General features: G+C 35.1%; 2 protein-coding genes across 2 annotated transcripts; one reads left to right on the plus strand and one right to left on the minus strand.

Annotated features, from left to right (window-relative positions):
* Positions 1-287: 287 nt before the first annotated feature.
* LOC110875424 lies at positions 288-863 on the plus strand. Its single transcript, XM_022123623.1, has one exon. It carries the CDS (start codon positions 288-290, stop codon positions 861-863), a length of 576 nt encoding a protein of 191 aa, XP_021979315.1.
* A 6,453-nt stretch (positions 864-7,316) lies between these two features.
* On the minus strand, positions 7,317-12,498 carry LOC110877337 (adenine nucleotide transporter BT1, chloroplastic/mitochondrial). Its single transcript, XM_022125480.2, has 4 exons — positions 12,283-12,498; positions 10,783-11,386; positions 9,466-9,627; positions 7,317-7,993 (listed from the first exon to the last, which is right to left on the minus strand). Exons 2-4 carry the CDS (start codon positions 11,353-11,355, stop codon positions 7,520-7,522), a joined length of 1,209 nt encoding a protein of 402 aa, XP_021981172.1. The 5' UTR covers positions 11,356-11,386; positions 12,283-12,498; the 3' UTR covers positions 7,317-7,519.
* Positions 12,499-13,570: the final 1,072 nt, after the last annotated feature.

A 13,570-nucleotide genomic window follows, 5' to 3' on the forward strand; every position in this document is an offset into this window, starting at 1 on the left:
AAATACCTATAACAAAACCTCATTATCACTTCCAACTGAAAGGCTGAAGAATCGGCTTGGGGTACTAAGATACGGTTTAGCACTACTTTCTATCCACAAACTGACGAGCAGTCTAACCGTACTATTCAGACTTTGGAAGACATGCTTAGGGCATGTGCATTGGAGTGGACTGGCAATTGGGATGAGTACTTATGCTTGGTAGAGTTTGCTTACAATAATACTTGGCAAGCTAGTATTGACATGGCACCGTTTGAGTTATTATATGGGCGTAAGTGTCGAGCTCCCATATGTTGGAGGAGGTTGGTGAAAACTTGATTGAGGGGCCCAAACTCGTGCAAATCACAAATGAAAAGGTTACTATTGCTCGTGAGAAACTCAAGGAAGCTCAGAGTAGACAGAAAAGCTATGCAGATCGTCACCGACGAACTTTGGAATTTAATGTTGGCGAAAAAGTGTTTCTGAAAGTATCACCATGCAGAGGTGTTCGACGTTTTGGCATAAGAGGGAAATTGAGTCCACGTTTCATCGGACCGTTTGAGATATTGGAGAAAGTTGGCGAAGTTTCATATTGGTTAGCTCTACCTCCACAGTTATCTAACGTGCATAATGTTTTTCATGTATCGTTGTTACGCGGGTATAATTACCATCCTCTTCATGTTGTGAACTATCCGTTACATGAGATCCATGAGGACTTATCGTACGAAGAGGAACCCGAAGCTATTTTGGATCGACAGGAACGTGTTATGCGTAATAAATCCATATTGTTTGTCAAAATCTTATGGACAAATCACCCTGAACGTGAAGCCACTTGGGAATCGGAGGATGCGATCCGTTCTCAATATCCACGGCTATTCGAAACTTAGTTCATTCATCTATATAGTGAACTCCTATCCCTACCGTCCTGTGGTATGTTTTTTTTTTTATTTATTTTTAATTTTTGTTTTCATTGACTTACTGGTATTGTTTCTACACTGTGTTTATTGTTTTCCTATTAATATCCTTCAAATTTGGTGGACGAAATCTTTTAAAGGGAAGAGGATTGAAGTACCCATAATGTTAGTGTCAATTATTTTGTATTTTGTAAGATTAATTTCGAGGACGAAATTTCTTTTAAGATGGGTAAAATTGTAATACGTGAAATAATAAAAAAAAAATAATAATAATAATTCCTAACGTTTTCATAATATATGTAACTTTAAACCCTAGTAGTTACGAGAGAACAATAATAAGGTTAATAAAAATTATGTCAAATAATAATAATAATAATAATAATAATAATAATAATAATAATAATAATAATAATAATATAAACCAAACTATGGTTCGATCTGTGTCAGACCCTAGCATCTAAAATACCTATAACAAAACCTCATTACATCATGTATAGTGGTGGAACAAAATAATGCCCCCATCATGGGGCATTATTCGACACGTGTCATCCCAGTCAGTATGGGGCATTATTGCAAAAATGGTGTAGTGGGGCATTATTCCAATAACGTCCATATTATTTTTAATGAAAAAAAAAGCACACGAAATACAACTATTTTCAAAAGTTGTCAGAGACATGTGGGTAAGTGATTGGTAGGTCAACAATTCCACAAACCAATTCAGCGTTTTAATTATAACGCCAACAACAAATTTTTCAAAAAAAAAAACGCCGGACAACGCCGGGTGTAATGGGGCGTTTTGGGGCCTTTTTTTCAATTTTTTTTTAAATACCGCCCCACTACGGGTGGTCTTATCACTTCCAACTGAAAGGCTGAAGAATCGGCTTGAATAGCCGTTTTATACACCCCCACGACCCCATTCGGTTACCACACATTCCCGGAAACACCATCACCCAAACCGCAAACCTCCACTCCGGTTTAAGTTGCAGTCTACGTTCGGCGAGTCGCCACCGTTGTAGCATCGGTTGGAGTCTACGGCGCCTTCAAGTTCAGTCTTTCGATCACTTTGATTGTCTCTATTTGATCACTCGCAAGATCAAAATCATTTGTTCGATCACCTCTGTTTGACGATTAAGGTATAAAGTCGAAACCTATTCGAATTCGGATATAATTGTTTAGTTCGTCTTTTTGATTATTATTCCGGCGATATTGGCAGCCACCGTACACCCCCGGTTTGATCCATCGCTGTGGTTCTTTCTCATCTCAGCGCGAAACCCAGCCACCGTTGTCTACTTGGACGTTCAACCCACTCCGATACACCACGGTCTCTACACCATCCTTGATTCGGTTCACTCTACTTTCATTCTTCACACGGGGGGATACTCAACCTTTGCCTTTATGTTCTTGTTTTTTTTAATAAGTAATCATAAAATAAAATGAATGTATGTTTGCTTTGTTCAAAGAAAAATGAAGGTATGAATACTTCTGCAAATTGACGAAGAAGATTGAGTAAAAGTAATGTATTGTTTAATAAGTGTGGGACACCACCACATATGCCGATATGTTTGTTTCCTTTTAGTTGATTAATTAAATCCAATAAATGTGGCCATATGAAGTATATAGTATTTAAATAGTGAGAACATTCATGTTCATTTAAATATAAATTTTAATTTTAATGCTAAAATATGAACATTTGATATAAGTTTCACAATCTGGACGTCTAGTGTGGTGGTGATATAAAATTCAATTGACTAATTAATGCAATACTATGAATATAGAAATATTTACATGTCTCCCGAACCACAGAAACTTTTTTTTTCAATGTTTAAGTTCTATTTTATTACTCACAACATAAATTTAAAGCCAACAACGTAAGTATATATATATTCATGAACTAATGAAATAGCAGTAATCAGATACATGGATAACAAAATAAGTCCTGTATTTAAATAGTGATATCCTAAATAAACAAGTTAAACAATTAAGGTAGCAATTGTACAACAAATCTAATTTAAAATGTAATGGTTATGTAGGCTTTGGTGATAGTTAAGGACGTCGTTGAGTTTTGTGTTATTATCGTATAAGCTAAGGTACGGATTCTGTGGTCTTTTCTCTTAGCATTTTGTATCATTATTTTAGTGTCTAGTCATCGGATCGTTATCGTTGTTTCCTCAAGTATTGAATTGAATTGAATTGTTTCCATTGATTCACATGCGATAGATTAATTCCTTAAGCTCATTATCGTATGTTCCTATTAATCATTGATCTTTGCCATAGAAGTCATTATTGTACTAGTTGACTTAAGTGTACTGTTTTATTGACCTCAATACCCGAGCACATCCACCTATGGGGACATAGGGCGTCATCACCGGCACCGATGACGTGCACCATCCGTGACGGTGTGATTAGTTCACGGCGTCTCTATATTAGAATTTATGGTTTATTGATTATTGAGAGGCGTATGGATCGATCCTAGGATATTATTGTTATTTATTGGTATTGGGATAGGTGTGTGTGCCCACATCCCCTCTACATATTGGTACATTGGAACTGCAGCTAATGTACACATTGCTTATTGTTTATTATCATTGGCTCATATGGGTATTTCCACATAGATTCATTTCGTATTGATTGACTATGGATTAGTGTTGACTGTATCGTTACATTGTTATTGGCATAGTATCGTTTCACCATTGATCGAATACCGTATTGATCGTTACCGTTATTGCTATTGTTTTTCCGTTACTGGGCAATTTTTGGCTCAGCCGTGTTTCTTTTGTTGTTTTCTCTTGTTTCTTAAACAAGTACTCAGGGGAACTTGGGGAAAAGTGCGAGGAGAGAAAACTAAATGGCTAGAGTTGCAAATAAGGAGTTTAAATAAAATTGCTATTTGGATTTTAGACATTTTTATTTTCGTTAAGACCGTTGTGTGGTTTTAGATTTTTAAACCTTTGGAGTTATGTTTTATTTGAATTAAGTTTTAAAATGTCTCTGGTTACTGTAGTAGGTGACACGTCAGCCCTTTCGGGCTGGGGTGTTACAAGTTTATTTATGTTTGTTTTTGTTTTACACCTTTTTCCTAAATTTTGTTGTCGTTCGGTTGCTATTTAGCACGGTGTTTGGCGGTCACATTTTGTCCCTCAAGTTTTTTTGCCCCCTTGACTTTCTGATACACTTCGGTATAAATTTGACTTCCTCTATGTTTTACGGCACGTGAGCCACTTGGTGTTGAAACTTGTGTCTTAATTTTACGTTTTTTTACAGTTTTGATTGTTGTTCGGTTGCTACTTAACATGGTTTTACGTCACGTTGACCAATTTTGATAATCTTTCTAAAATGTCCCATTTGAATTCAAGCCCATTTTAATCAAAGTTATTTTGACCCAAATCACAATGATACTATATTATGATGATTTGTCTTGACCCGTTCCAGGTCTCCCCATATTGGTAAGATTAAATGATTTCTTACAAACAAACCCATGTTGGTAAGCATTGGCGTCTCTGAGAACTTATATACCCTGTTCGAGCTCGAAAAATGTGCCCTTATGCCTTAACGATAAACAATACAATTACGAAAATGACAAAATTATAGTATTCAATAAACAATGCAATTACGAAAAATGAGAAAATTATAGTATTCGAATGAGTTACATACCGTAATAACTAATAAGCTAATAGCTAACCAATGATTCGTGCAACTCTCCTTGCATTCTTCATAACAAATTGGTGGATCAACTCTTCACAATTTATATTATCTAAGACTTTGTTTTCAATTAGTAATGAGCTCAATTAATCTGGTGGGCTAAATTCTAAAGTCTAAACCATAAAAAAATGATTTGTAAACGAGCCTTACTTGAAATTGGTATGGGCTTACTATTTAAAAAAAATAACATGTATATATCGGATTTTTTTGAAAACATGTGCCCCTCGAAATCATGGGCCCTGTGCGAAAGTTCTTCCCGCACACCATCCAAGCCTCCCTGTTGGTAAGATTAAATGATTTCTTACAAACAAAACAAGTTCCAGGTCTCCCCATGTTGGTAAGGTTAAATGATTTCTTACAAACAAAACAATATATGATTGTAACTTTGAAGTAACATGTATAAGTATAAAAGGAGTTGACTAGGATTAAATATAAATGAGCTCACTATCTTTAATTATAACTAAAAATTATCTAACTCCAATATTAAAGTTACAACTTACAATAACTATTTAAAAAATACACATTCACTAGTCCAGTGGAGGTGAAAGAAAAAAAAATATGCTTTTTTTCTAGTCACATCATTTACACTTTTGGAGATCAAAGAAGCGATTTGGGATGGTGTTGGGGATCGAGCTCCACGGGTTCAATTTTAAATTCATTAAATCGAGTTGGGATGGATTACAAAGTGATTTTGTTAGATTGTTGAATGAATTTTATGTCGAAGGCACTATAAATAAGTGTTGTACGTCATTGTTCTTAGCCTTGATCCCGAAGGTAAAGGACACGCTTACTCTAAACTTCTGACCTTTTAGTTTGATTGGGGTGATTAACAAAGCTATATCGAAGGTCTTGGTAAATCAGCTCAAAAAAGTTATTGGGAAACTATTATAGGAGGAACAATCGGCATTTTTGGCGGGTAGGAGCATCACAGACGGACCGCTTATTTTAAATGACACCATTGCTTGGAAATTCCTAGACTCGGTCATGACACAAATGAATTTCCCGGATCGGTGGAGGGGTTGGATTATGGCTACCCTTGTTTCGGCTAGGGCATCGACGTTGGTGAATGGTTCCCCGACTATGGAATTCGAGTGTACTCAAGGACTTCGTCGAGGGGATACATTGTCACTATTTCCTTTTGTCATTGCTATGGAAGCCCTTGTGGGGATAATGAAAAAAGTCGTGTCAGAAGGGATCTATAAAGGGCTTCGGTGTGTACTAGTAGTGGTCCAAATCTTTCACATTTCATTTATGCCGACGGCGTCGTATTTACAGGTGAATGAGTAAGAACGCCTTAAATCTTCGCAGAATTTTAAGGTGTTTCTATTTGACATCCGTATTGAAAGTGAACCTCTCTAAGTGTAGTATATATGCGGTGGGGGTTAGTGGTCAAGAAGTGCAGATTATGGCGGATCTCCTACATTGCAAACAAGGTTCACTTCCTTTTAAACACTTGGGGTTAATGTCGGGAATAAGAGTTGGGTTTTTTTCGGCGAATATGTGGAATCCAACGATTATATTTTTGTGTCATGTCACTTCGCCCAAGTGATTTGGCAGGTGGTCACACAATGGTGCAAGATTCCACCATTGTGGCCTTTAGTTTTAGGGATGTGTTGGACCTTCATGCAATTGTCATGGGTCAAGAAAAAAAAAGCAAGTTCTAAATGCCATTGTCTAGGTAGTAATTTGGTTCATATGGAGGATGTGGAACGATGTGATATTTAGTCAAGCGAGCCCGGATGTATCAAAGGTTGTGAAAGAAACTAAATCTCTAAGCTTTTATGGGTCAAGAATCGGTTGAAAGAGCTAACTTGGTCATGGAACGAGTAGAGGAACTTGGTATTATTATGTAATTTGGGGTTAACCTCGGCCTTGTCGGTGTAATCTTGTATGTAAAATCTGACGCCTAGCACCTTCCTAATATGAATAAATCTAATTTTGTTGGCCGTTTACACATTCAAAGCTAGTTTTATTTAATCTCGCGAGTCTAGTCATACTTAGCATATGAAACTCAAGCGTGTTTATTGAACTTCAGGTTACGCTAAGTTTGAACTCGAACTCGTTTAAGCTTTTTACAAAAAGTCATGCTTAAAAAGACAGTATCAATTCTCGAGCAACTCCACTTATTTACACGGGCTTCCAAATGGGTCCCTAAAGTCGCAATAAAATATTGTATATGCGCCCTCTAAGCCCAACAATATAATTCTAAAATCATATTTGATATGTCAAAAAACATAATTAGGTATTTATCATATGTAAAATAACATATTTAAAAATAACTATAAGGGTGAAGGGGGTGCTCACCTAATAGGTGAGTTCCCTCTCTTACGCCCAACCAATACTCGTGTGCCACGTCAACTCCCCTCTTAAACTCCCCTAACACCCTAAATTGATGGCGGCACTCCCCTCTTAACTCCCCTTATTTTTTTATTCAAAAAAAAAAAAAAAGAAAAGGTTTGATTGGTTGGAAATTAGATTGGCCCCACCTTCCTTCTCCCTCTCTCCTCTCCTCTCTTCGGTGAACCTCCACCCATTTCACTCCCCTCACCCACTCACCTAAGGGATGGCGGCGGTGTTCCCCCTAGGTGAATGGGGTCACCGATTTCACTCCACTCTTACGCCCCGTTCACCCTAACCACTTGAAACAACTATAAAAGTAAGTTGTGATGCTATTGGTTATAAAAAAAAATAATGAAAAAATATTTTTATGCAATTATCAAAAAAAAAAAACCTTGCCAAAAACATGCATTCAAGATCACCCCAAAACTCTTTCAAAAAGAAGTAAAATTGGAAGGAAATCCTACCATTATACCATCATAATCCCCTAAAATCTCCCCTAACAAAACCAAAAAAAGGCTTCAAAATCCATTATTCTCAAAACCCAAAACCCCCAAAATTCAACAAAAAAAAAACATAAATTAAACCCTTTTTCATGGCTCATCTTCTTCCTTCTCAACCAATATCTTCTTGCATGCTTCATAACACATAAACGAAATCCCCGCAGCCGGCATAAGCTTCATACAACTCGGCCCCAAACCACGATACAACCCGTTAACACCTTCCTTCTCAAGAATACTTAAAAGCGCATGCAACATGTTGTCATAAACCCGACCATTAATCGCACCCGCCTGCATGTGTTTTCTCGCCACTTCAAGTGGGAAAGTTGCACTGCTTGAGATCGCACCGGCTGCTGACCCGATTAACAAAGTTGCGATATTACCGATTTCATCTTTTTTCAAGAGTTTCTTGTAGGTTTTGCGTAATGTGTCGTAAGCAAAGTAATTAGTGGCTGCGTATGGGACCACACCGATTAGACTCGGGGTTAGACCGCGGTAGAGTTCTGCGGGGCCCTCTTCTTTTATTATCTTGACAAATGCGTCGACAAGATTCTTGTAAACTCCCCTCTATATAATAACATAGATACATTAGCAACATAGCTTTTGATTGTAATCGTGTTACATATGTTACATGTCGGTTACCGGTGCTTGACAGATACTGATTATTTATAGAATGACAACATACCAAAAAAACATAATCTTACTAGGGGCTGCAAACGAACTGAACGTGTTCGTTTGTTAAGGAAACATATGTGTTCACGAACTGTTCATAAACACTTACCGAACCGTGTTCGTTTGTTAATTTTAGGTCACGAACGTTCATGAACACAAATGGAAACAAACGAACACAAACAAGCGTTCATGAAAGAATATATGATGCATTGATACTTATTAAAGATTTTATTTATCGGAATTTGGAAGTATTCAAATAATATATATAACCAAAAAAACTAATGAAGTGTTAAAAACAAGCGTTCATAAACGAACACGTTACCGAACGTTCACGAACATAAATGAACAAACGTGGCCTCTGTTCATGCTCGTTCATAAATGAGCTATTAAACACAAGCGTTCATAAACGAACACGTTACCGAACGTTCACGAACATAAATGAACAAATGCGGCCTCTGTTCATGCTCGTTCATAAATGAGCTATTAAACACAAGCGTTCATAAACGAACACGTTACCGAACGTTCACGAACATAAATGAACAAACGCAGCCTCTGTTCATGCTCGTTCGTAAATGAACTATTAAACACAAGCGTACATAAATAAACACGTTACCCAACGTTCCCACAAACGGTTCACAAATTATTTGCTGAACGTTCGGTTCGTTCGCAGCCCTAGAAATTATCTAAGAAGTCAAAGAAACTCAAAAGTCAATAAAGAGTCACTTCTGTTTATTTCAAATCACCAATGATACGTCATGTGAAACAGGAATAATCTCTCAAATTAGGTTTAAGCGAAAGGGTAATTAAGTAATTCCAATTGCAGCAGGTAAACACATACTTTACCCAAAAAAAAGAGTAAATTCCGATTTTGGCCCCTGTGGTTATATCACTTTCACCCTTTTAGCCCAAAAAAGGAATCATTTAACATCTGAGCCCCCAACGTCTGTTTTTCTAACCCTTTTGGCCCCTAAAAGAAAATGGATGGGGTTAGTGTTAGGGGCCAAAAGGGTTAGAAAAAAAGACGTTGGGGGCTCAGATGTTAAGAAGATTCCCTTTTGGGCTAAAAGGGTAAAAGTAATATAACTACAGGGGGGCCAAAGTCGTAATTTACTCAAATAAAAAAGAGATTACTTATGAAGTCAAAAGATTTTCATAAGTCAAAGGAGTATGGCTGCAGAAATTAATTATTAAGTCAAACAATTTCAGAAGTCAAACAAGTATGGCTGCTTCTTTTTTTCAAATCAAGTATGCTTCTTGATATTTATAAACTATCTATATGCACACATGCTAAAAAAACAAAAGTTGCTATACATAATTAATGCAATAGTGTATTTTTTATCATTTAAAATGATGAAAGCGAAATGTACCTGAACGGTGAGACGGGTTTTTAGTAATTCCAGCGGATATGTGCATATGGTAGAGCTAATCCCAGCAACCGCACCGGCAATCAATGACTCGGGTACACGAATTTTCAATTCATCTCCGGGCTTAGGTGCCAAATTTTTCTTCACGGTATCATAAGCAAATAACTGCAAGAACACAAAGCGGCAAATCCTTTATACCTAGTCAATTTCGAGTGTGATTTAGGAAAATTCATATGGATGATTTCGGTTTCTTTAGAATTAAACGAGACTTTTTTAAGGTGCATGTAAGATGTTGTTTGAGAAGAAAATGATTAATAATTATGTAAGTATAATTATTAGCCTATCCCCTAGCTTTAAACAACTGATTATCCAATTATGATTCTACAAATCGTAATAATCATTTAAAAGATGATATCTTTAGAGGTAGAGGATCCTGTAAAAAGTGTTCAAAGTGTGAGAAGTGTATTATAACACTATATATAATATTATATAACACCATATAAACACCGTATCACAATATGTAACACCATATAATACCATATAACACTATGTAACACTATATATCATTATATAACAAATATAACACTATACATCTATCATAGACATGCTATCAGACAACCTATAGTGTTATATTTGTTATATAATGATATATAGTGTTACATAGTGTTATATGGTATTATATGGTGTTACATATTGTTATCCGGTGTTTATATGGTGTTATATAGTGTTATATATAGTGTTATAATACACTTCTCACACTTTAGTCCCTTTTTACACTATCCTTACCCTATCTTTAGAATCATAAATTAAGGAAAATCGACCATAAAACAAAACAAGTCGAATCTTTACACGAAGGACATTAAAAGCAATAATTAGATGTCTTAAATATCTATATTTAGGATTAACAAATATCCCTTTTAGAGATGTATGTAAGAGGCATTTCAAAAAGACAAAAACACTAATTGAGATAAATACATAATCACCTACCTAATCAACTGATTATCTTGTTTTGATTTACTGGTTATAAACGATAAAATGGTCTATTTTGGAGAATGCATGTAAGCTGTTAATAAAAAAGTCGATTGAAGAAAATATAAATTTACAAAATATTTCTAGCTTTAATAAAACGATAATAGTCGACTACAGAATCCTTCAAAATGGCAACTTTAGAACTACGAACCAGAAAACACATTTACGATCAAAAAATATAAGTAACATAAATCAACAAATATCATTAAAAACAATAATTAGACGTTAATCACATATATATTCACTGAAATTTCCTAATAATCTGGAACGTATATGGAAAAAATTGAATACCTCAATTGCTTTGCTAGGCGCAACACGAATGACATTGACCAAATTACCCCTAAAAAGTCCAGTCCACCCTTCATTCTTCATAATATCTTGAAAAACCTCAGTTGTCGACTGCCCACAACTCCCTACCATCAAATGAGTCCTAATCGTCTCCAACGGTGCAACCGACGTCCTCGACACCGCTCCCGCTATCGCACCGCTAATCAACCGCCGTAACCCCGGATTACCAATCTTAATCTTCAACTTCAACCCACCGTTTTTCTTCTTCTTCTTTAACGCCCCTACCAACTCCTCATCGGCCTCGATTTCCGGTACCCCAACCACTCGGAAACTTGACTCGGTTGTTGTACTCGAAACGAATTTCGACGATAGCGGAAGCTTTATACCGCCCGGATTGTCGGTGTTCTTTGAGTTAGGGGTAACCCCACCAAACCCCCCTTTACCCATCTGACCCACACTTGCGAAAAACCCGCTAGATTGTGAGAAACTGTCGTCTCTTGGGCACCAAAGAAACCCGATTCCGGAATTTGGGAACAACCCATCTCCTTGATTCTCAAGTAATCTTCTTGTATCCATTAATTCAATCAAGATTCAAGATTCCCTTTTTCTACATAGATTAAAATGTAAGCAAACAGATATAATAAATTAATTTAATTTACGATTTTTCAATCATAAAAAATGGATTTTTTTAGAGTTTTAATGTGAAGTTACCCACCAAGATTACAAGAAACCTAATCAAGATTCAATTTTATGCATGAATTAAGCATAAACAATCAGAAAAACATGAAATAAATCAAAGAAAACTAATCAGTGCAAATGGGTTTCCCTTATTTTAAATAAAACCAATGTGATTTTATTAAATTAACCACCAAAATTACAAGAAAACCAATCAAGATTCATTTTTTACAACTTTTATGCATGAGTAAAACATAAACAATAAAATACACATGTAACAAATAAAAGAAAATTAATCAGTGTAAATGGGTTTCAAATCTTTTTGAAAAAAAAAAAAACAATGTGTTTTTTATTAAATTTAACTATCAAGATTCATTATTTATGCATGAATAAAACATAAAAAAAAATACACATGAATTTAATTAAAGAAATTACTAATCAGTGCAAATGGGATTCACATATTTTCAATAAAACCAATGTATTTTTTTTATTAAATTTAACTATCAAGATTCAATATTTATGCATGAATAAAACATAAAAAAATAAATACACATGAATTTAATTATAGAAAATACTAATCATTTCAAATGGGATTCACATATTTTCAATATAACCAATGTATTTTTTATTAAATTAACTATCAAGATTCAATTTTTATGCATGAATAAAACATAAACAATCAAATACACATAAAATAAATCAAAGAAAACCAATTAGGGCAAATGGGTATCACATATTTTGAATAAAACCAATGTGGATAAATAAAATTAAAAATAATAAAAAGAACCCATTTAGCGATGATAACGATGAAAAAGATTGAAATTTTACCAGGTGGGTTCTTTGAGGCAAGAAAAATTGATGGTCTGCTTTGATTCTTTCACTCACTGATTCATTCTTTCAGGTTGTGTGTGTGTGTGGGTGTGTGTTTCTCTCTCTAAAATCTTGAAATTGGTAGGTAGAGAGAGAGGGAGAGAGAGATGGGGGGTTTGCCGTTTTGATTTGGGGGAATTACAGTGATTTATGAAGTTGTGAATGACCTAATTTTGGGTGAAACCATAAAGACGCTATTAATTTAATATTAATATTATTGTTTGTTATTTGTAAAATCTTTTCTTTGTATAAATTTATAAATTAAAAAAATTTAAAGCTGGTTTTTTAGGTGTTTTTCATAAAGATGTAATTGGATATCATAAAAAAAATGTTTATAAGGTGATACACGCAGTGTTTTAAAAACCGGTAAATACCGGCCGGTTATACCGGTATTACCGGTTTCGGAAGCAAATCCGGTACGAAACACCCCGGTAAATAAGTGAAACGGTATAAGATTCGTACCGGCGGTAAAATCCGGTATACCGGTTTGAACCGTAATACCGGTACCGGCCCATGGTTATTTTGGTTTGGGTTTTTAGTATTCTAGTCTCTAGAGTTATTTTGGTGTGTGTGCGCGCGTACGTACGTACGTATGTATGTATGTATGTATGTATGTATGTATGTATGTATGTATGTATGTATGTATGTATGTATGTATGTATGTATGTATGTATGTATGTATGTATGTATGTATGTATGTATGTATGTATGTATGTATGTATGTATGTATGTATGTATGTATGTATGTATGTATGTATGTATGTATGTATGTATGTATGTATGTATGTCTATACGGGTAAAGCAATGTTATTTTTAAAGCTTGTATTTTGAGACTTGAAAAAGAAAAAGGACATGATAATAGCTATATTATAATTTATTATGTTAGTGAAAAAAAAATAAAACTGATAAATTATGTCAATATACTTCATGTACGTATGTATCTCTATGAAGTTATAGAGTTAACTAATTCATCTGGTTGAACCACCCGGTACAACCCGGTTCTACCGGTTGAACCATTTTTAAGGCCATCCCAGTATGATTTAAAAACCGGTTTTTAAAACATTGGATACACGTGTTTGAATTTTTTTAATTTTACTTTATTTACCAAGTAAAAAAGAGTAAATATTTTTTGTCAAAAAAAAAGACAATTGTTTAACCTTGTTTCTTTACGCCCAACGAATCCTTCAAATGGGCTATTGGCGAAATTCACTACATCGGGATGCACTCGTCTCCGAGCTGGGAAAAC

Source organism: Helianthus annuus, chromosome 9, assembly GCF_002127325.2.
Source record: "Helianthus annuus cultivar XRQ/B chromosome 9, HanXRQr2.0-SUNRISE, whole genome shotgun sequence".
Classification (NCBI taxonomy): domain Eukaryota; kingdom Viridiplantae; phylum Streptophyta; class Magnoliopsida; order Asterales; family Asteraceae; genus Helianthus; species Helianthus annuus.